The 20,344-nt window shown below is 36.3% G+C and overlaps 3 protein-coding genes across 3 annotated transcripts; all 3 read left to right on the forward strand.

The window, feature by feature from the left end:
- Positions 1-4,810: 4,810 nt before the first annotated feature.
- Positions 4,811-9,305, forward strand: LOC103832815 (myrosinase-binding protein 2). The gene is made up of 7 exons (XM_009108906.3): positions 4,811-4,943; positions 5,172-5,389; positions 5,476-5,937; positions 6,018-6,464; positions 6,563-6,970; positions 7,054-7,785; positions 8,157-9,305. The coding sequence occupies exons 2-7, from the start codon at positions 5,192-5,194 to the stop codon at positions 9,084-9,086; spliced, it is 3,177 nt and encodes a 1,058-aa protein (XP_009107154.2). The 5' UTR covers positions 4,811-4,943; positions 5,172-5,191; the 3' UTR covers positions 9,087-9,305.
- Positions 9,306-11,720: 2,415 nt separating this feature from the next.
- Positions 11,721-13,600, forward strand: LOC117127133. The gene is made up of 2 exons (XM_033276526.1): positions 11,721-12,482; positions 12,579-13,600. Exons 1-2 carry the CDS (start codon positions 12,005-12,007, stop codon positions 13,010-13,012), a joined length of 912 nt encoding a protein of 303 aa, XP_033132417.1. The 5' UTR covers positions 11,721-12,004; the 3' UTR covers positions 13,013-13,600.
- A 1,063-nt stretch (positions 13,601-14,663) lies between these two features.
- Positions 14,664-16,306, forward strand: LOC117127349 (sulfated surface glycoprotein 185-like). The gene is made up of 3 exons (XM_033277463.1): positions 14,664-15,820; positions 15,904-16,000; positions 16,241-16,306. Exons 1-3 carry the CDS (start codon positions 15,489-15,491, stop codon positions 16,304-16,306), a joined length of 495 nt encoding a protein of 164 aa, XP_033133354.1. The 5' UTR covers positions 14,664-15,488.
- Positions 16,307-20,344: the final 4,038 nt, after the last annotated feature.

Consider the following 20,344-nt stretch of genomic DNA (forward strand, 5'->3'; position numbering starts at 1 on the left):
GACTAAGACTAGGAATAACCAAATCGTATGTTAACAAACTACCATATAAACTGACTGAGCCGTAACTCAAACGTAGATTTCTTACATAACTGTGACCTAGCTTGTTTCAAAGAAGATTGGAACCTTAGAGAGAGTGTTGTAACACATTCCCATATCTTGCCTACCATTTAACCACAATCATGCGGGCAATATAGACCAATATTCAAGCTGTGTTATTCTCATACTTTCCTTGAGTTCTGGGAAACTTCAAGCTATTTGCATGTCTTTTTCATGAGACAGCTGTTTTTGTGTAGAGCGATACCAAGCTTGTTATACTCCCCTTGATTTTTGAGAAAAAATCAAGCTAATGTCTTTGTTAGATGTTGATAACTGTTTTTGTGTAGAGTAATACTCAAGCGGTATTATTCTTCCATTCACCAAATAGCTTTCAGTTAAGTGATACCTTAATATGCTTATTACTTATTTCATGTAGAACAAGGTTTTTTGACAAGTTGATTGTAAAAGTGTTGTCAGGGTAAATAATATTATCTTATTAAAATATTTTCTTGAGTATTTTTCAGCCAAACTGGTTGATATCTTCTAGAATATTTTTGTGCATGGTATGATCAAGATTTTAACTTATAAAATTAAAATTGCATGAAAATTGCTTTACCAGAGGACATATTTCACTTATTTTGACGGATATGATTCATGCTTTTCTTTCATTTAATTTTCCCTTTCTTTCAAATGATATATACTAGTTCATATGTATAGGGGTAGGGCCCTAATCTGCAACTGCATTCGGTTTTTATAGTATTTGTTCACATTATAGTTTTTCTCTTCATGTCATTCTTTTTGTTCTTTTGGTTATCGGTTTGGATATAATACTTGATCCAAGGAACAATCTTGATGTCTTGCATTGTCAACCTGTATATGCATGCAACATACGCACTATTCTTCAGGTCAAGGTGGGCCATTAATGTGTCTTCTTCTAAAATACAGTCTTCTAGCTATATCATTTGGCGGGAGGTGAACGTGGCGAATTTGGCTGATTCAGTTGAATAAGGCGGTAACCCGCATAAAGCTCGACTAGAGAGTAAAATAACAAAGTCGTTTAATTAACTAAACTGGCCTGGTCCAAAATGTTATTCCTCTGTATTAATTCATTTTGTTTTGTCACAATATTCTGTATTAATTCATATAAATCAGTTGACAAAAAAAAGTTCATATAATTAATCCAAATTGACACTTTAGTTAGGCCATCCATTTTAATAACCTACTAGATTCTTCTCATCCAAATTGTTGGAATTGAAGTGGACTGTGCATCCCATCAATTCTTGGTCCAGTTCCGGAAATAAAACTACCCTTAACCAAAAGTCCAACAAGCCAAATTGACCCAACTCAGTGAAAGAGTCACGGGCGATGAAAGCGGCATGACAAGCTCAGAACCCATACCACCAGCAGGCATGCTAATCGGTCAAAAGAATATGAATGAGGCGAACTGAACCCGAATCGCAAAAAATATGTGATCTTATGCTGACACAGAACAAATATATGACCTCATCGCAAAGGACGTCGAAGAACTGTTTTTTGTCGGATACATAAAACACTTTCGACCTTTGTTAACCAAGAAAAGGATCAGTTTTTTCCCGAGCAAACTTAGTTAGCATTTACTTAGCAATCTCAATATTAGCAATCTCAATACTGTGTAAGAGCAACCTCGATTCAAATATCGACCTCACCTCTCATTTGCAATCTCCCTTTAGACTTCGATTTTCTTCTAATACAAACGAGATTTCCGACCTACTCTTATCCCTTATAATTTTTAATCACCTCTTAATCTTATACCGAACTCACACTTTTCAAATACTAAATTACTTTTTTACAGAATTTTAATTTTATTAAATAAAGATTTTTTTTCAGTTTCTGTATGTTGACCAGTTTAATTTTTGCAATACATACGTTTAAATTTATTTGAAATAAAACTGTTAAGTTTTACAAATATAATAGACTCAATCGTTACATTTTTTTTGACATCAACTAGAAAAAAAAACAGACTCATATTGACTCTGTGACTCAATCATTATATTTTTAATAACTAATTGTAACACTCACGTAGAATTTAATAAACCGGTTGTTAAACAAAAACGACTTTTGTTTTTGTATCGGGTAATGTAATTTAAAATTGATTATTATAATTTAAATAGTTTTTAACATTTTTTAAAAAAAATTGAAGTACTGTAAAATATACAATGTTTCTTACTTTAATTATGCCTATACATTTTCTATAAAAAATCTTATAGGATTTTCATCTTTTCACTGAATAAATCAAATTTAATTAATATTATTTTATAATAATAGTTTAATACTAGTAAAATTATTTAGTTATTTAAAAGTATAAATATTAAAATTGAAAAAAAATTACAGTAATATATATTTAAATACATTGAAATATTTTATTGAAATGGAATATCTTTTCAGTTATTTAATTTTGGAAATATTTAAATATTCTGAATGTTTTATGTCTAATATTAATATGATAAAAAATACTTAATGAAATATTAATTTTACATAGTTGTTAATGACACATTTTTTTAATTTATCACGTAGATGCAAGATTAATTATATATAGTATTCTATTTTAATAAAATTGATACATGATAATTTATAGTCCAATTGAAAAAGTAATCATTATATTTTAATAGCTCAACTGGAAAAAGTAACACTTATGTTTTATGATTTAATTTAGTATTTTATGAATCTTAAGATATTATATTATATATTTATGATGTATTTTTACACAAAGATATTTATTATACATAAAATGTACAAAAATAATAATATTTATAATATTTCTTATCTTTCTCACTTTTACTTTAGGGTGGACCACACACTAATGCCCCAAAGAGTTTTCGAACAAAGAATTTACCTATGCATAAAGTGACGTTTATTTGTCTCCACCTCATAAACACTACAACAATTAATAATAATTCTTCCTAATTATAAATCTAAATCAATTCAAAGTTAGTTAAATAGATCAATGACAGTTGTTATTACGTTTGCTTAGAGCGCAGAATTGTTATGGTGTTTATTAAACGCAAATGATGATTTTCTAAATACCCTAGTATAAATATTATGGATGCCAAGGAAAAAGAAACAGGTTTTTCGATCTTAAATCAGGAAATTTTCAGGTGAACTAAAACAACCTTCGATTTTACCAAAAAAAAAAACAACCTTCGATGATAGCAAAAAAATGAAACTAAAAAAAAATGAAATATTAAAAGGGCTTATTGGCGACATAGCCATATTTGAGAGACAAATTAAAGAACTAACATTGATTTTGACATAATTTAATGTCAGACTTTTTGGTCTCAATCAACCCGGTTCTATCCCTTCACGTAACAGGTTACCAGTTCCACTTCCAAATATAAGAGACATGGTTTTTTTAGGGATACTTAATTATACGAAACATATATGACAGCTGTATTTAACACACGATGGAAAAAGAAATATTCTATTTCATCTCACAAACATAGTAAAGTACTATAAACACAATTAGAATCACAACCAACCTCCAACCCCAACCAATCTCTAACCCTGAAATACTAGACATTACACCAATCCACCTCGAAACCATAAATACTAACCCCTAAATCCAAATTCATAAACCCAAACCCAATGTAAAATATCTTTAATAAATTAAAGTACAAAATAGTATATAATTAACTATTCTATTTCATCTCCAGTGTAGTATAGTACTAAAATCACTAGAATCACAACCAATCTTCAACATTAAAATACTAAATCCTAAACCAACCCACCTCAAATCCATAAATACTAAACCCAAAACCCGAATTCATAAATCCAAACCCAAATGTAAAATATATTTAATAAATTAAAATACGAAAATAGAATAAATTTAACTGTTATATTCCATCTCACCAACATAGTATAGTACTATAACCACTAGAATCACAACCAACCTCCATCCAACACTGAAATACTAAACCTTAAATCAATCCACCTCAAAGCCATTAATACTAAACCCTAAACCTGAATTCATAAACCCAAACTTAAATGTAAAATATCTTTAATAAATTAAAATACAAAAATAGTATAAATTTAATTGTTCTATTTCATTTCACGAACATAGTATAGTACTATAACCACAATCAGAATCACAACCAACCTCCGACTCTGAAATACTAGATCCTGAACAAACCCACCTCGAACCCCTAAATACTAAGCCCTAAACCCGAATTCATAAACCCAAACCCAAATGCAAAATAACTTAAATAAATCAAAATACAACAATAGTATATAATTAATTGTTCTATTTCATCTAACCAACTTAATATAGTACTAAAATCACAATCAGAATCACAACCAACTTCCAACTCTGAAATACTAGACCCTAAACCAACTGAGCAAATCCGACGGAGGTGGCGATGTGAATCAAAGCGGTGTCGGAGACCATTCAACTTCTCTGGAAGTTACGGGAGAAATAAAAAGAACAGATGTGAAGAGATTAAAGCCACGAGTTACTTTTTACAGATAATAATTATCTTTTTTATTATTTTTTTTGCCTTCAGGTTGCACCGGTTAGAAGAAGGGGCACTATAGTATTATTATATAATTATAACGCCGTGTATATGTATGTTAGGATAATTGGCTAGTTAATGAATTATACGTTTTTTCCTTGTTATACATGCCAATTACCCATATTAAAAAGCAACAATAATGTCAGGACAGAAAAAGGAATAATCTGAGATGTAACAGTGTGTATAACGTGTGAAGATGATATATATTCTTTTGGTTTAAATGTGTGCGTGAAGAAGTATAAGCAAATAATTAAAATAAAGAAGTAAATATTTACGTGGAGTGTATAAATAGAGATTAACACCTCTCATATTACTCTCACTCACATCTCGTAGTCTAAGAGTAACACAACCCTCAAGAGTCAGGTCTCTCCTTCTCCCTCTATCTCACTATATGTTAGTACAAGTTTCCTGATTGTTCTGTTTTAAGTAAAAGGAGACATATATACATTGTCCTGTAAAATTATTCCCAATAATAGAAACATTAATTAAAAGGAGACATTTTCGTCTTTTTTTCTTTAGTGATATATATAAAAACAGAGTTACTTCTGTTTGTTAGTGTGTTTTGAAAGAAGAATTTCATTGTTTCCCCAGGTTTTCGTTGAAGTTAGAAGATGAACACAATGTCTGAAAAAGTGGGAGCGGTGGGTGGTAACAAGGGCGGACCATTTGACGATGGTGTTTTCGATGGTGTGAAGAAAATAATTGTCGGAAAAGACTTCAACAGTGTTTCTTATATCAAGATTGAGTACGAAAAGGACGGAAAATTTGAAACCCGTGAACATGGAACGATTCGTGGAGAACTTCAAGAGGTAATAGATCCTGGCTTCGTTATTTTTCAGTATGTTACCGTTACTGCCTTGCACATTTTTTGTTTCTAATGGAAAATATAATCTAGTTCACGGTGGATTATCCGAACGAATATATCACATCTGTTGGTGGAAGCTACGAACTTGTTTTATGCTATGGAACAGTGCTTATCAGATCGTTAATCTTCAAAACCTCCTATAAAAGGACCTCTCCGATATTCGGTCGTACGACCTTATTTGGACACCCAGCTGGGAGAGAATTCATGCTCGAGGGTAAAAATGGTGGAAAGCTTCTTGGTTTCCATGGACGTTCTGGTCAAGCTCTTGATGCCATTGGAGCTCACTTTTTCTCTGTCAAGTCTCCTCTTAAGCACTTTAACCTTCAAGGTGGGAATGGAGGGAGTGCTTGGGATGATGGCGCTTACGACGGTGTTAGAAAAATACTTGTTGGACGAGGTAGTAAATTTGTGAGTTATGTCAGGTTCGAGTATGCAAAAGGTCAAGGAATGGTGCCACATGCTCATGGGAAGAAACAAGAGGCTCCACAAGAGGTATTAATTGTTGACATAAAATATGTGTAGTTTTGTGCTTGTTGAATTTTTTTTATTAAAAGGGAAAAAATATATTGCAGTTCGTGGTGGATTACCCTAATGAGCAAATTACGTTAGTGGAGGGAACCATCGATGGCTACCTTACATCGCTAAGGTTTAAGACATCAAAAGGAAGAACCTCCCCTGTTTTTGGCAATGTGGTTGGTAGAAAATTTGTGTTCGAGGAAAAAGATTTCAAGCTTGTCGGGTTTTGTGGTCGGTCCGGTGATGCTATCGATGCTCTTGGTGCACATTTTGCGCCTCTTCCACCTCCACCTCCAGCTCCTACTCCGGATCCCGCTACCTCAAAGATGGGACCGCTAGGTGGTGACAAGGGAAACACATTTGACGATGGTGTTTTGGATGGTGTGAAGAAAGTAACCATTGGAGCAGATGAATACAGTGTAACTTATATCAAGATCGAATACGCAAATGATGGAAACGTCGAAATCCGTGAACATGGGACAAATAGAGGGGAGCTAAAAGAGGTCAGATATATAAAAACATACGTTTTTGATATATATTTTTGTTAATATACAATTGATTCACTATTAATTAGTGGTTTTGAATTTAAAATGAAATACAGTTTTCGGTGGCTTATCCGAATGAATATATCACAGCCGTTGGTGGAAGCTACAAGCATATTTTCAACTATGATACAACACTTATTACATCACTGTACTTCACAACTTCCAAAGGATTAACCTCTCCATTATTTGGTGAGATAAAGGGAAGAGAATTCGAGTACAAAGATGAAAATGGAGGAAATCTTGTTGGATTCCATGGACGTGGTGGTTATGCTATTGATGCCATTGGTGTACATTTTGCTCCAGCTCCAAACTCTTCTATACCAACTCCTCCCAACAAATTGTCCAAGGTCTACATTACATCTGGTAATGAAGGAATTGAGGAAATCAATTTCTATAATGTAGAAAACGGAGTGACAAAGGAAGTGTTTCTTCATGGTGTGAAGGGTAAAAATCTCATTTCTACGGTGCGTTACATATTTACAACATATTTTTATTTATACATTAACTACTCACATTTTTATCTAAGTTTTCCATTTAATTTCTCCAGCTTGTTATAAGCAATCCTCCTGATGAGTGTCTCGTTTCTGTCGAGAGTTGGTATAGTTCTTACAATGTTTCTCAAGGAATTAAGTTTAAAACCGATACGAACGGTTCTAATTTCTTTGGATATAAGTTTTCTGAGGATACTGGTAGACCATTTTCTCTCCAAGTCAAGGGTAAGAAGATCATCGGCGTTCAGAAGTTCCCTGACTCGAATCTCATATCTCCTGGAACGTACTTTGTACTATCCCGTTCCTCTTCTCCCGACAAAGTGGAAGCTATAGGAGGAAAGGGTGGAGAAACATTTGACGACGGTGCTTTTAATCATGTAAGAAAAGTTTTTGTTGGTAAAGGCGATTCCGGTATAGCTTATGTCAAGTTCGACTACGAAAAAGACGGCAGAATAGTGACACAGGAGCACGGACAAAAGACATCTCAAGAAACGGAGGTGTTCGAGATAGGTCAAGACGATGACATCACATCTGTGAAAGCTTACTACGAAACACTCGATGGCTCGAAGACAGAAACTATAACGTATCTTGCATTCAAGACTCTGAAGGGCATTAACTCTCAGCCGTTTGGAAAGACCCCTGTTATTGTAAATGAGAATACAAAATTGTCTTTGCTTGAAGGTGGCAAAATCACTGGTTTTCATGGAAGCTCGACGGACGTTCTTCATTCTATCGGAGCTTATATTTCGGCTTCTCCGCCGACCATGTTGCATGGCAAGTGGATCCAGGTACGTCCGTAGAATGGATGGTAATACGGATCGGTATGGTTAGACATATTCAATTTTTTCGATCATTCGGTTAGGAGATTTCATATTTCAGTAGAAATCAATCAGTTCAGTTCGTCTTTAGTTTTTAAAACATAAAAGTAAATATTATTTTGTTACAAAATATATTAGTATGCAAATTTGTTGTATTATATCAAGTTTTCTTATAGGTTCTGGTTCAAAATTCAAAATTCTCGTATAGATTTTGGTTCAATTCATATATTCTTTAAATAGACCTAGTGCGTAGTAAAACTTCTGTGAAAAAATGATTATTGTTTCATGTGTAACCGTGACATTAATTGTGTTAAGAAACATCTGGTGACTATCATTACTAGGTGGAACAAAATGGAAAGACTCCTGGACCAAGATGTTCTCATGCTATAGCAATGGTTGGAAACAAAATGTACTCTTTCGGAGGAGAGTTAAAGCCAAATTTTCACATCGATCGAGACCTCTACTTCTTCGATTTCGAGACTCGCCGATGGTCGATCGCTGATCCAGACGGTGATGTCCCTGAGCTCCCTTGCTTAGGCGTTTGCATGGTAGCTATCGGCACTACACTCTATGTCTTTGGTGGCCGCGACGGCTTCCGTAATTACAATGGCTTCTACTCTTACGACACGGTTAAAAGCGAGTGGAAACTCATAACTCACGTCAACAATGGACCTGCACCGCGTAGCTTCCACTCGATGGCTGCTGATGGCAATAATATTTATATCTTTGGTGGAGTGACTACTAAGGAACGTGTCAACACACTTCATGCTTACAACATCGTTGATCAAAAGTGGACTGAGCTTCCGAATCCAGGAGAGTCTTGCAAAGGGAGAGGTGGAGCGGGGCTTGTGGTTGTGCAAGGGAAGATTTGGGTTGTGTATGGGTTTATTGGGGAAGAAGTAGAAGATGTTCATTGCTTTGATCCAGTTGAAAGTAAGTGGACTAAAGTGGAAACAAGGGGTGAAAAGCCGTGGGCGAGAAGCGTGTTTGCACTAGCGGTCGTTGGGAAATACATAATTATATCCGGAGGTGAGATCGAGATGGACGTAAAGGCTCATTTGGGTCCGGGGTCATTGACCGGTGGGGCTTTTGTGTTGGACACTGAGAGTTTGGTCTGGGAGAAACTTGAGGAAGGTCATAGCCCTCGTGGTTGGATCGCATCCACGACTGCATCCATTGATGGGAAAAAGGGGCTGTTGATGTATGGAGGGAAGGCTCCGACCAATGGTCGTTATGAGGACATCTATTTCTATGGCGTAGACTCTGCATAAGACCGCTCGTGTTGGTGAGTTTGGTGCATCATGGGGAGGGTCTGGTTTGTGACTTGTGAGACTTGAAAGTTAAGAGCTACTACTACCTGCTTGTGTGTTCTAATAATGTCATTTTCTGGGTGTTTGGTTTGTATGAATAAGAGCATAAATGCCATTTCAAATAATATATGTATGTGAATAAATAAAAAGATGTTTGCAATAATTCATAGCAGTATTTTTCTCCCCTAAATTGAAACATTTTACTTACTGTCTTTGTCATGATATCTCATACCTGTTTTTGTCTAGAGCAGTATTCAAACTGTATTAATCTCATACTTCCCTTAGGTTTTGAGAAACTACTTCAAACATATGTCTTGGTCATTATATTGATAAATGTTTTTGTGTAGAGCAATACTCAAACTGTATTAGTCTCATGCTTCACTTTCGTTTTGAGAAACTTTATGATATTGATAACTGTTTTTGTGTAGACAAGTATTCAAGCGGTATTATTAACATGCTTCCCTTAAGTTTTGAAAAAATTCAAGCTACTATCATTGTCATGATTTAGCTTCTTTTTTTTTTATGAGCAATATCCAAGCTATATTTTTCTCATAATTCCCTTACGTTTTGAGAAAATTTAAGCTACTGTCTCTGTACCTTTTCCTGCTCCTATGGTGTTTTGTTGTTCTTGGTTTATGATCTGTTTCCTGTTTGAATTAGCTAGATTGGTTGCTTTAGTTTGTTTCTGATTGCTATTTTTACCACGTGCCAATTAATCTAATGTCCCAATAATACCATAATCGAATGATATGTCATTGTAGCATTTTAGGATCGAGTCTATAAGGAACTAATGATCTATACACTACAAGAAAACTCAAGCTTAACGAGGAAAATTAACGAGAAAAAACAAACCTCGTAAGTTTACGTCAACTTGACGAGGATTTTACGTGAATAACGGTATCATCGTTATTTCCTCGTAAAATAACGACAAAAACCTTTCGTCGTAAAGTCGATGTAATGTGACGTGTCATTTACGTGGAAATAACGATGATATTATGTTTCACGTACGTTCCTCGTAAAGTGGACGTAAAATTCGCATGTTATTTACGAGGAAACTATTTACGTGGATTTAGCGAGGAAATTTTGAATCCACCAACTTTGTAAGTGACACACGTTTTTTTTTGCACCTAATTAATTTTCGTCGTAAATTCATAGGAAAATTACAACTACCAGATTCAAAATTTCCTATAAATATGGATGTTTAAGCATCATTTTAAACACACCAACAACAAAAAACGTAAAAGGAAAAAAAAATGGCTGGCTCTGGAACTATTTACGAGTTGCGGAAGTGGATGTATATGCATAGAGATGCTAACGGGAGAGTGACGAAAGAATACCTTGCGGGGCTGGAGACATTTATGCATCAAGCAGATTCAACACCGCTCGCCCAAGAAAGTGGTAAGATGTTTTGTCCTTGTCGGAAATGCAACAATTCGAAACTGGCAAACCGTGAAAATGTTTGGAAGCATTTAATAAATAGAGGTTTCACGCCAAATTACTATATATGGTTTCAACATGGAGAAGGTTTTAATTATGATCAGAATGAAGCTAGTAGTAGTAATAGCAATTTTCAGGAAGAACCGGTTGATCATCATTTGCATAATGAACATAGTTACCATCAGGAGGAGATGGTAGATTATGATAGGGTTCATGATATGGTAGCTGATGCATTCGTAGCTCATGATGAAGATGAAGAACCTAATATAGATGCAAAAAAGTTTTACGAAATGTTAAACACGGCGAATCAACCACTCTACAGTGGTTGTAGAGAAGGTCTCTCTAAATTATCGCTGGCTGCTAGAATGATGAATATTAAAACTGATCACAATCTACCTGAAAGTTGCATGAACGAATGGGCTGACTTGTTTAAAGAGTATTTGCCGGAAGACAATGTGTCTGCTGATTCTTATTATGAGATTCAGAAACTGGTTTATAGTCTTGGGTTGCCTTCAGAGATGATAGATGTTTGCATCGACAACTGCATGATCTATTGGGGAGATGATGAGAAGCTAGAAGAATGTCGATTCTGCAAGAAGCCACGATTCAAGCCGCAAGGACGGGGACGTAATAGGGTACCGTACCGAAGGATGTGGTACCTACCAATTACAGACATATTGAAAAGATTGTATCAATCAGAGCAGACTGCTGAGAAGATGAGATGGCATGCCGAGCATACTCAAACGGATGGTGAGATGTCTCATCCATCAGATGCAAGAGCCTGGAAACATTTCAACAGAGTATATCCGGATTTCGCTAGCAATAGTCGCAATGTGTATCTCGGACTATGCACATATGGATTTAGTCCGTTTGGAATGTCAGGGAGACAATATTCATTGTGGCCAGTCTTTCTTACACCATACAATCTGCCACCGGAGATGTGCATGCAACGGGAATTGCTATTCTTGACCATATTAATACCTGGTCCGAACCATCCAAAAAGGTCCCTGGATGTTTTCTTACAACCACTGATAAAAGAGTTGAAGGATTTGTGGTCAACAGGGGTGAGGTCGTATGACTGTTCAACGAAGACGAATTTTACGATACGAGCGATGCTTTTGTGGACCATAAGTGATTTTCCTGCCTATGGGATGTTGTCTGGATGGACTACACATGGGAGATTAGCTTGTCCATATTGTAATGGAACGACAGATGCGTTTCAACTAAAGAATGGTAGGAAGACAAGTTGGTTTGATTGTCACCGTCGGTTTCTTCCCATTGGCCATCCTTACCGAAGAAACAAGAATTTGTTTAGGCACAAAAGGGTTGTGAGAGACACTCCTCCTCCATATCTAACTGGAGAACAAATTGAAGCGCAAATCGACTACTATGGGGCTAATGAAACAGTTCATTGGGGTGGTAATTGGCATGTCCCTCGTAATATGCCTGATTCTTACGGTGTTCATCACAACTGGCACAAGAAGAGTATATTTTGGGAGTTGCCATATTGGAAGGATCTTCTTCTACGCCACAACCTCGATGTGATGCATATAGAGAAGAATTTCTTTGAGAACATCATGAATACAATATTGAATGTCCCAGGGAAGACAAAAGACAACATAAAATCGAGGTTAGACTTGCCGGATATTTGCTCAAGAAGCGAGTTACATATTAAAAGCAATGGACAAATTTCCGTTCCGATATTCAGATTGTTTTCAGAAAAAAAGTCGGTATTGTTCAACTGGGTGGCATCAGAAGTGAAGTTCCCCGATGGGTATGTATCGAATCTCTCTAGATATGTTGAAAAGGGTCAAAAGTTCTCCGTGATGAAGAGTCATGATTGTCATGTCTTTATGCAACGACTACTGTCCTTTGCATTTGCGGAGCTACTTCCAACAAACGTACATGAAGCACTTGCAGGTACGAGTGTATTATATGACAATAATTTTATAACGGTCTATTTTGTAAAATAATATATGACTAACAATGTGTTTAATTGTTTTTGGAATATAAAAGGCATTGGAGTATTTTTCAGGGATCTGAGCACACGCACTCTTAAAGAAGAAGTTGTGGAACAGCTTCAGGAGAACATTCCCATCTTATTGTGCAACCTGGAGAAGAAATTTCCTCCCGGTTTTTTTGACGTCATGGAGCATCTAGCTGTCCACCTTCCATATGAGGCATTGCTTCGTGGACCTGTACATTACGGATGGATGTATCAGTATGAGCGAGCCATGAAATATTTGAAGGGAAAAGCAAAGAACCTCGCCAAAGTTGAAGGTTCTATAATTGCTGGAAGTTTGACGGAAGAAGTTTCTCACTTCACATCGTACTACTTTGCGTCAAAAGTACGTACCCGGAGAAGAGCTCCAAGAAGATATGATGATTGTGGTGTTGCGCCAACATATGCAGTTGCTGGTGTTCCAGACATTTTTAGCCAGATTGGGTGACTCGGTGGGAAGTCTAAAGAGGTTTGGTGGTCGAGTGAACAAGACGCTCATAGTGCACACACCTATATTCTACTCAATTGCGAGGATCCATTGATGCGTTATTTTGAAAGGTAACATATATATGGACACTTCGAAACACATCTAATTAAGTATAATAAGTTATATTAATTGGAAGAGATTCATTCCTATTATAAAATGTGATTTTACAGCCTATTTGTTTCTCAAGTCGAAGAAACATTTCCTGGTATATCCACAAGTGACGTAGACAAAAGGAAAGATCAACACTTCATAAAGTGGTTGCGAAATCAGGTATTATCTCAAACTCTTTTTTCGTACATGATCGGTATTTAAACATTATCTTTACTTTTGCAGGTTGATTATGACGACGATGCAGATTATCCTAAATGGTTACACGAAGTAATTCAATCTCCACTTGTAAAGGTCACCACATCACAGATGTATTTCACGCGAGGCTATACTTTTCACACATATGAGTATGGTAGACAGCGGGCGACCAGTAACTATGGAATATGTGTGAAAGGGGAAACAGATTTCTACGGGATCTTGATGGAGATTATTGAAGTCGAATTTCCAGGGATACTGAAGCTGAAATGCGTCCTCTTCAAATGTGAATGGTTCGACCCCGTCGTCAACAGAGGTGTTCGGTCTAACAAATTCGGTGTAGTTGATGTCAACGGTGGACGACGGTACAACAAATTCGAGCCTTTCATCTTAGCTTCACAAGCAGATCAAGTTAGCTTCCTTCCATACCCTCGGATGAGAGATTCGGGTATAAATTGGTTAGCTGTGATCAAAGTTACACCTCGAGGACGAATTATCAGTGGAGAAGAACCACCATTGCAAGAAGAACAGATAAATGAAGTCGAGGAACCTGAACAAGAAATTGATGACATCCTTCTCATTGATCCGCATAATCACGAGTACGAAGATCTTACCGACGATGCCACAGACGAAGCTAATGAAGACGAGTTTAATGAAAATGATGATGTTTCTAGTGAAGACGAGAATGTTGATGTATCCGATTGATGTATTTGATTTTATGTAGTTTATTTTATGAATAAGATAATGTGGGAGTTTGATTTATGAATAAGGTAATGTGAAAGTTTATTTTAATTATGAATAAGGACTTGTGGTTTGGGGTTTGAAATATATTATAAATAAGGTTTGAGGTGAAAGAATAGATTGAGGTTCAAGGGTAGATGGGTTTGGGGTTTGGAATATATGAAGTAGAAGATAAGGAAGATGGGGTTTGGGGTTTCGGATTTTAGGGATTTAAACTTAGTACTCGTTAATTCCTCGTAACATAGCGTGGAACTTACGACGAAAAGTAAAATAAATAACGCGGGGCACGCTAATTCCACGTAAGCCAAAATCGTCGTAAGGTTGTCGTAAGGCCACGAGGCGTTTACGACGAAATTAAAAAAAAATAAAGAAAGCGGGGCACGCTAATTCCACGTAAGCCAAAATCGTCGCAAGGTTGTCGTAAGGCCACGAGGAGTTTACGAAGAAATTAAAAAAAATAAAGAAAGCGGGGCACGCTAATTCCACGTAAGCCAAAATCGTCGTAAACGAGTCGTAAACTAACGAGGATATTACGACGAAAATATTAAAAAAAAAACTAAAAAAAAGAAGAGAAGAAAGATACTTGAATCACATTTGGCGAGACTTACGTAAGTCTCGACCACATGAGTTCCAATATCTTCTTCTCCTCTTTTTTTTCCAAATATTTCTAAATTGATGAAAAGCGGGACTTGCTACTTCTTCATAGTATAAAAACTAGTAAAAAAAGAAAAAAAGAAAGATACTGGAATTATATGTGGCGAGACTTACGTCTCGTCCACATAAATTCCAAAATCTTCTTCTCTTCTTTTTTTTTCAAATATTTCTAATTTGAAAAGCATTTTGGTGAGGTGTGTGATTTGAGAGAGGGTGTGTTTTGTGAGTTTGTGTGTGGTTTGAGAAGGAAAGTTGTGGGTATTTATAGAAAATATAAGCTCGCTAATTCCTCGTAACACATGTGCTCGTTAATTCCACGTAAAGATACTCGTCATAAAAATGTCGTTAACCAAAACGTGGGCCTTTGTAATTCGTCGCTATTTCCTCGTAAATAAAAACGCGGGCCTCTGTAATTCCTCGTAACTTTACGAGGAAATGACGAGGACAAGTAATCTTATATATATCCCCGAGCGAGCGAGCTCTTTCTTTCCTCTCCACTTCCTCTCCACTTCCTCCCTATTTCGTAGCAATGGTAAGTCTCTCTAATTCCTCTCTAGTTTGATTAGTTTAGGATAGATTAGGTGGTTAGTATAGGGAATTTAGATAGGTTTACGGATCTTATGTTATTTAGTGTTGATTAGGTGGATAATATTGGGAAGTATATTGTTCACGAAAATTTAAAAAATTAAATTTTTTTTTTCAGGTTCGAAAAGGTAGACTTACTGCCCATTACAGAGAGATGTTCGGTGAGCCGGGTAGTCGTTTAGACCCGTCGTCTTCTTCAGCTCCCGGTTCTTCGGGTCAGGAGACTGTCCCCGAGACTCAGTACACTCAGAGAGTCTTTGGATCTCCTTCTTCTAGTGCACCATCGGTTCCTCACGTGCCTCCCCCGATGGCTCCTCCTCCTATGCCTCCTCCGATGGCACCTCCGATGCCCGCCGAGATTCATCCCGATTTGATGGTGCCTCCGAGTGCTCCTTACTCGCAGTACACCGTAGATGACATTCTCCGTCTGCCAGGCAGAGAAGGTTTACCAGTCATCGACCCCGACCGACCGGACGGAACTTTGTGGTATGTTTCATTATTTTTTTATTCTTTTTAAATTCTTTTATAACTTTAAAAAATAATTTATATTTTAAATTTGTATTTTCCAGGTTTGGGATTGACGGATGTCTTGCATCGGACGTAACCGACACGATAAAAGATTACTTCTCCATGGCACATCCGAACTGGAAAAAGACGCCTCACTACGTCAGAAAGACGTGGTTCAAAATTTACGCTGTTCTATTAATTAATTATATATCTTTAAATTTTTCATTATTTATATATATATTTTTTTCTGAAAAATTAATTATAAATTATTTTTTCCAACAGCAAAAATATAATTGGGCATTGGGGATCACTGAGAGGGTGAGGAAGAAGTTTATCGCGAAGGCGAAAGTTCGCTTGTTGGACACGATCTCCAACTGGAAGGGTGACTGGATCGTGAAGGGGTATGAGCGTGGCAAACCCGTTGAGCTCACCACAGATGTCTGGGATGGCCTCATCCAATATTAGCGTCTTCCTGATTCCATTAGAGTCGCCCAGTCTTGCTCTAACTCCCGTAACACAGTCGATGAGCACGGGAACGGGCCGATGCTTCACACTACGGGCCAAAAACCCACCCCGGTGTCCGTTTGGAAATGGTAATTAAATATTTAATTATAATAAATTTTTAGCATATTTTTATATATATTCTAACAACTTTCTTAAATGTTTTTCCCGTCTCTTATGCAACTTTACGAGAGGACCCACAAGAACAAGGCGGGCCGATTTATATATGGCAAGTCCGAGCAAATCTACAACGATTTGGCTGCTCGGGTTGAAGAACGCCAGACCCAGCTGACCCAGCAGTCCACCGATGGATTACCCGTCACCTTATCCACACCTGAAGTGGATAAGCTTTACGAGGAGGTAAATTTTCTAAAATTTTAATTTTTTTAATTATTCATTTAATTTAACTTTAAATTTTTACTAACAAAATTTATTTTTTTGTTTTTAAGGTTGTCCCTAAAAAAAAGGGACGGAAGTGGAGATTGGTTCCGTCAACGATGTTCCGAGAGATACATCGTCTTATGTTCAGCGACGGGATGATGAAGTCTCTCAGCTGCGTAGGGAGTCCGAAGAGCTGCGTAGAGAGTCTACTGAGTTGCGTCACGAGTTGTGCTCGACGCGATCTGCGTTCACAGCTCGTGTGGGTGGAGTCGAGGGCTTCTTGGACGTTGTATCGGCCACAAATCCGGAATGGGAGACTTTGTTGAGGACCATGCGACAACAAAATCCTATCCCAGGCGAGTCACCAACCGACGACTCACATGCCGAGGCGGATGTAACGGCGAGGAGTGATGAATTCTACCGGGCGATTAACGACCCTTAGTTCTTTTTAATTTCGGTTCTTGTATTATGAATTCAAAACTTATTTATATATAAAATATTTTGGTTTTGATTTTTTTAGAATTTTAATTTTATTAATAATTTAAATTATTTTTTTAATTATAATTTTTTATATTTCTGTAAAATAACGAAACGAAGTAAATTCGTAGCTAATTTTGCGACTTCTTTACGTGGAAGCTTAACGAGGTTTTTACGAGGAAATATTTACAAGGAAATGACGTGGACAATTCACGTGGTCTTTACGAGGAAAGCTATCAAGGTATTTACGTTTACTTTACGAGTATTTACTTTCGAGTTATTTACGTGGCTTTAACGAGGAATGGCTTTCGAGGTATTTACGAGGAAATTTAGCGACGTCCTTACGTGGAAGCTTTACGTGGTCTTTACGACGAAATATTCTTCTTCGTTTTTACGACGAAATTATTTCCTCGCTACGTTACGACGAATTAGCGAGGATATATGCGTTACGACAAATGTATAACGACGAAACGGGTTTCCTCGCTAATTCCTCGTAACACTGCTTTTACGACGAAGTCACGAGGAAAACTGCCCTCGTAAAACTTGTGTTTTCTTGTAGTGATAACACTAAGAATACACAAACTTTCATAATCTAAACAAACAAGAAGATGGATGATTGTAACAAACTAATATCCTAGAAATATAAACAAGGTGATCTCAAATCCAATCAAGAAACAAGTGCAAGAACTAAACTTTCAATCAAATGCTAAGGATAAATCCATGGGTAAGGATAATTGATATAATGTGATCAAGGTTCAATCTAGGATGTTCAAACAAAGCAATCGACATGTCTATAGGTCTAGAACACTAATAAAGATCATCAATCCCAAGGTAGAGATCCCTATGCAATCATGAGTTAAACATTCTTTCCCATTGGTTCAAATCTTTCAAGCACGCATTATGTTCAAGTCTACTAACCATCTAGAAATACTAAATCAAATCCCTTTGGTTATTCAAACTAGAGCAATATTAAGTTCATGCAACCATTTTAACAAACACTTTTCAGGCGTAAAATAGCTAAATATCAAGATGAGGATGATCAAGTCAAATCAAGCATTAAGAACACCTAACAAGTATAGAACAATGCTACTCAAGCAAGAAACGTCCTAAATATCCACCTAATCACCCTAATCCACCTAACCCATGAGTCACAAGGTGACTACTCACTAATCTCCATGAAAAACCTTAAACCCATGTAAGGATCAAGGCTAATCATGTTAATGAGTAAGAAAAACACAAATATAAGATGAAATACTTCTTTAAATTATCAAAAAGTTCAAGCTTTTACAAGATTAGACAAAGTCTTGAAAGAAAATGAAATAAAATCTAATAAGTAAGTCTAACAAGTATTTATATAAACCTAAAAAACGAGTTGGGTCAACCCAAAAAACCTAGTTGACCCATAAAAGGTTGGGTCTTTTCGTCTGTAGCGACCTGCTCTTGTCGCTATGGTCTGGTCGCTACAACACTTAAAAATATTCCAGCTTCTTAGAACTCGTACCAACGTACACATGTTGCTAGAGAGACTCGAAAATCGTCCTAGCGACTTCTCCACTACACCGGGATCGCTATGATAATTGGTTGTCTCGTTCTTGGTCTTCTCGTAGCGACCACTCCTGGTCGCTACGCACATCGCTAGGAGGACTCGCATGATGTCCTAGCGACTTGATGAAGTCGCTACAGTGTTGATATGCCTTCAGTATATAGATTATAACTCCTTCCTTACGGCTCCAAATGACTTGAAACCACTTCCATTGGAAAGCTAATTCAATTTTTCATGTGGTTCCAAAAGATGAGTTTCAAAAAATATCTTTAAGATCTTCATCTATGTTTCTTTTTCACCCCTTTGACTCAAAACCCTTCAAATGTCTTCAAACTCACCAACAAATATCTCCAACTTCTGATATAGACATATACAATGCAATGAAGCCTAAATATGCCTAAATGGTGATATATATGATCAATATGTACACAAAATGATGGTTAAAATCATGCAAATTCATAAGATATCAGTTTCTAGAGATTGACTCTCAATCTGCTAGCTTTTGGCTCTGATTCGTTATCCATTCGGTTTTGTCTCCGAGAGTTTTTGTACAAACTCGTCGGCTTAAAATGTTCATGTTGTGTATTATCTCTGCTTATGACCCTCAAATTCCTCCTTTGTATGGTTTATTTCTGTTTTAATGGAAATTCAGTGGAAAAAAGTTTTTGTCATGATACTGATAACTGTTTTGTGTGGGGCAACACTCAAGTTGTATTCTTTCATTCACCAAATAGCGTAAAAGTGACACCTTACTTGAATATTCTTATTCCTTTCTTTCTTTTATCTTTTAAAAATGTAGAATTCAGTTAAATATAAAAAAGATTGTAATGGCTGTAGCTATGTTTCAAAAATATTCTAAGACATTTATGTAGATATTTTAAGACATTGATGTAGAATTTATAATTTGTATCATTTACGTGATGCAAACCAAGCTTCCATAACATCTAATGAGTTTCTTCTCATCTCTCAAACCTATGAGAGCACCCTGAGAGAGGGTCTCTCAAGTAGTTTCTTGCCAATATAAAAATGAAATATATTGAATAACGAAGAGAGATGGTGAAATGGAAAAAAGTGTTCTTTGAGATACTCCATCAAAAATGCTGAGAGTCTTTTGTTTACATGTCATTTTCTCATTGCCTTAGTTTTTTATTTTGTTTTAATTTTATTTTGATAATGACATGTTAATGAAAATAATAATATTTAATTTGGTTAGGTACTATTAGGAGTAGAACCTCACCACTAGTTTGTCAACAGACTGAATGATGTGATGGATTCTTATGGGGGTTGTGCTTACTTCTTTCATGTAGCACAAGATTCTCAGACAATTTGATTGTAATTTTTCTGGCACGGTAAAGAATAGTATCTTCACCCTGAACAATTTCAAAATTATCTTAGATAATTTTTTCAGCCAAACTACTTGATATATTTCTAGAATATTTTTGTGCATGTATGATCAAGATTGTCAGGAAATTTTTTAATTTAAATTGCATAAAACCATATCCCCCTAGAGAATACATGAGGTCTTGTTTCTTTTATTTTTGGATATCGGAATCATGTCCTTTTAAAGGTTTTTAACTACCTCCACTTGGAGTTGTAGATCA

Source organism: Brassica rapa, chromosome A08 (assembly GCF_000309985.2).
Source record: "Brassica rapa cultivar Chiifu-401-42 chromosome A08, CAAS_Brap_v3.01, whole genome shotgun sequence".
Taxonomy (NCBI): Eukaryota; Viridiplantae; Streptophyta; class Magnoliopsida; order Brassicales; family Brassicaceae; genus Brassica; species Brassica rapa.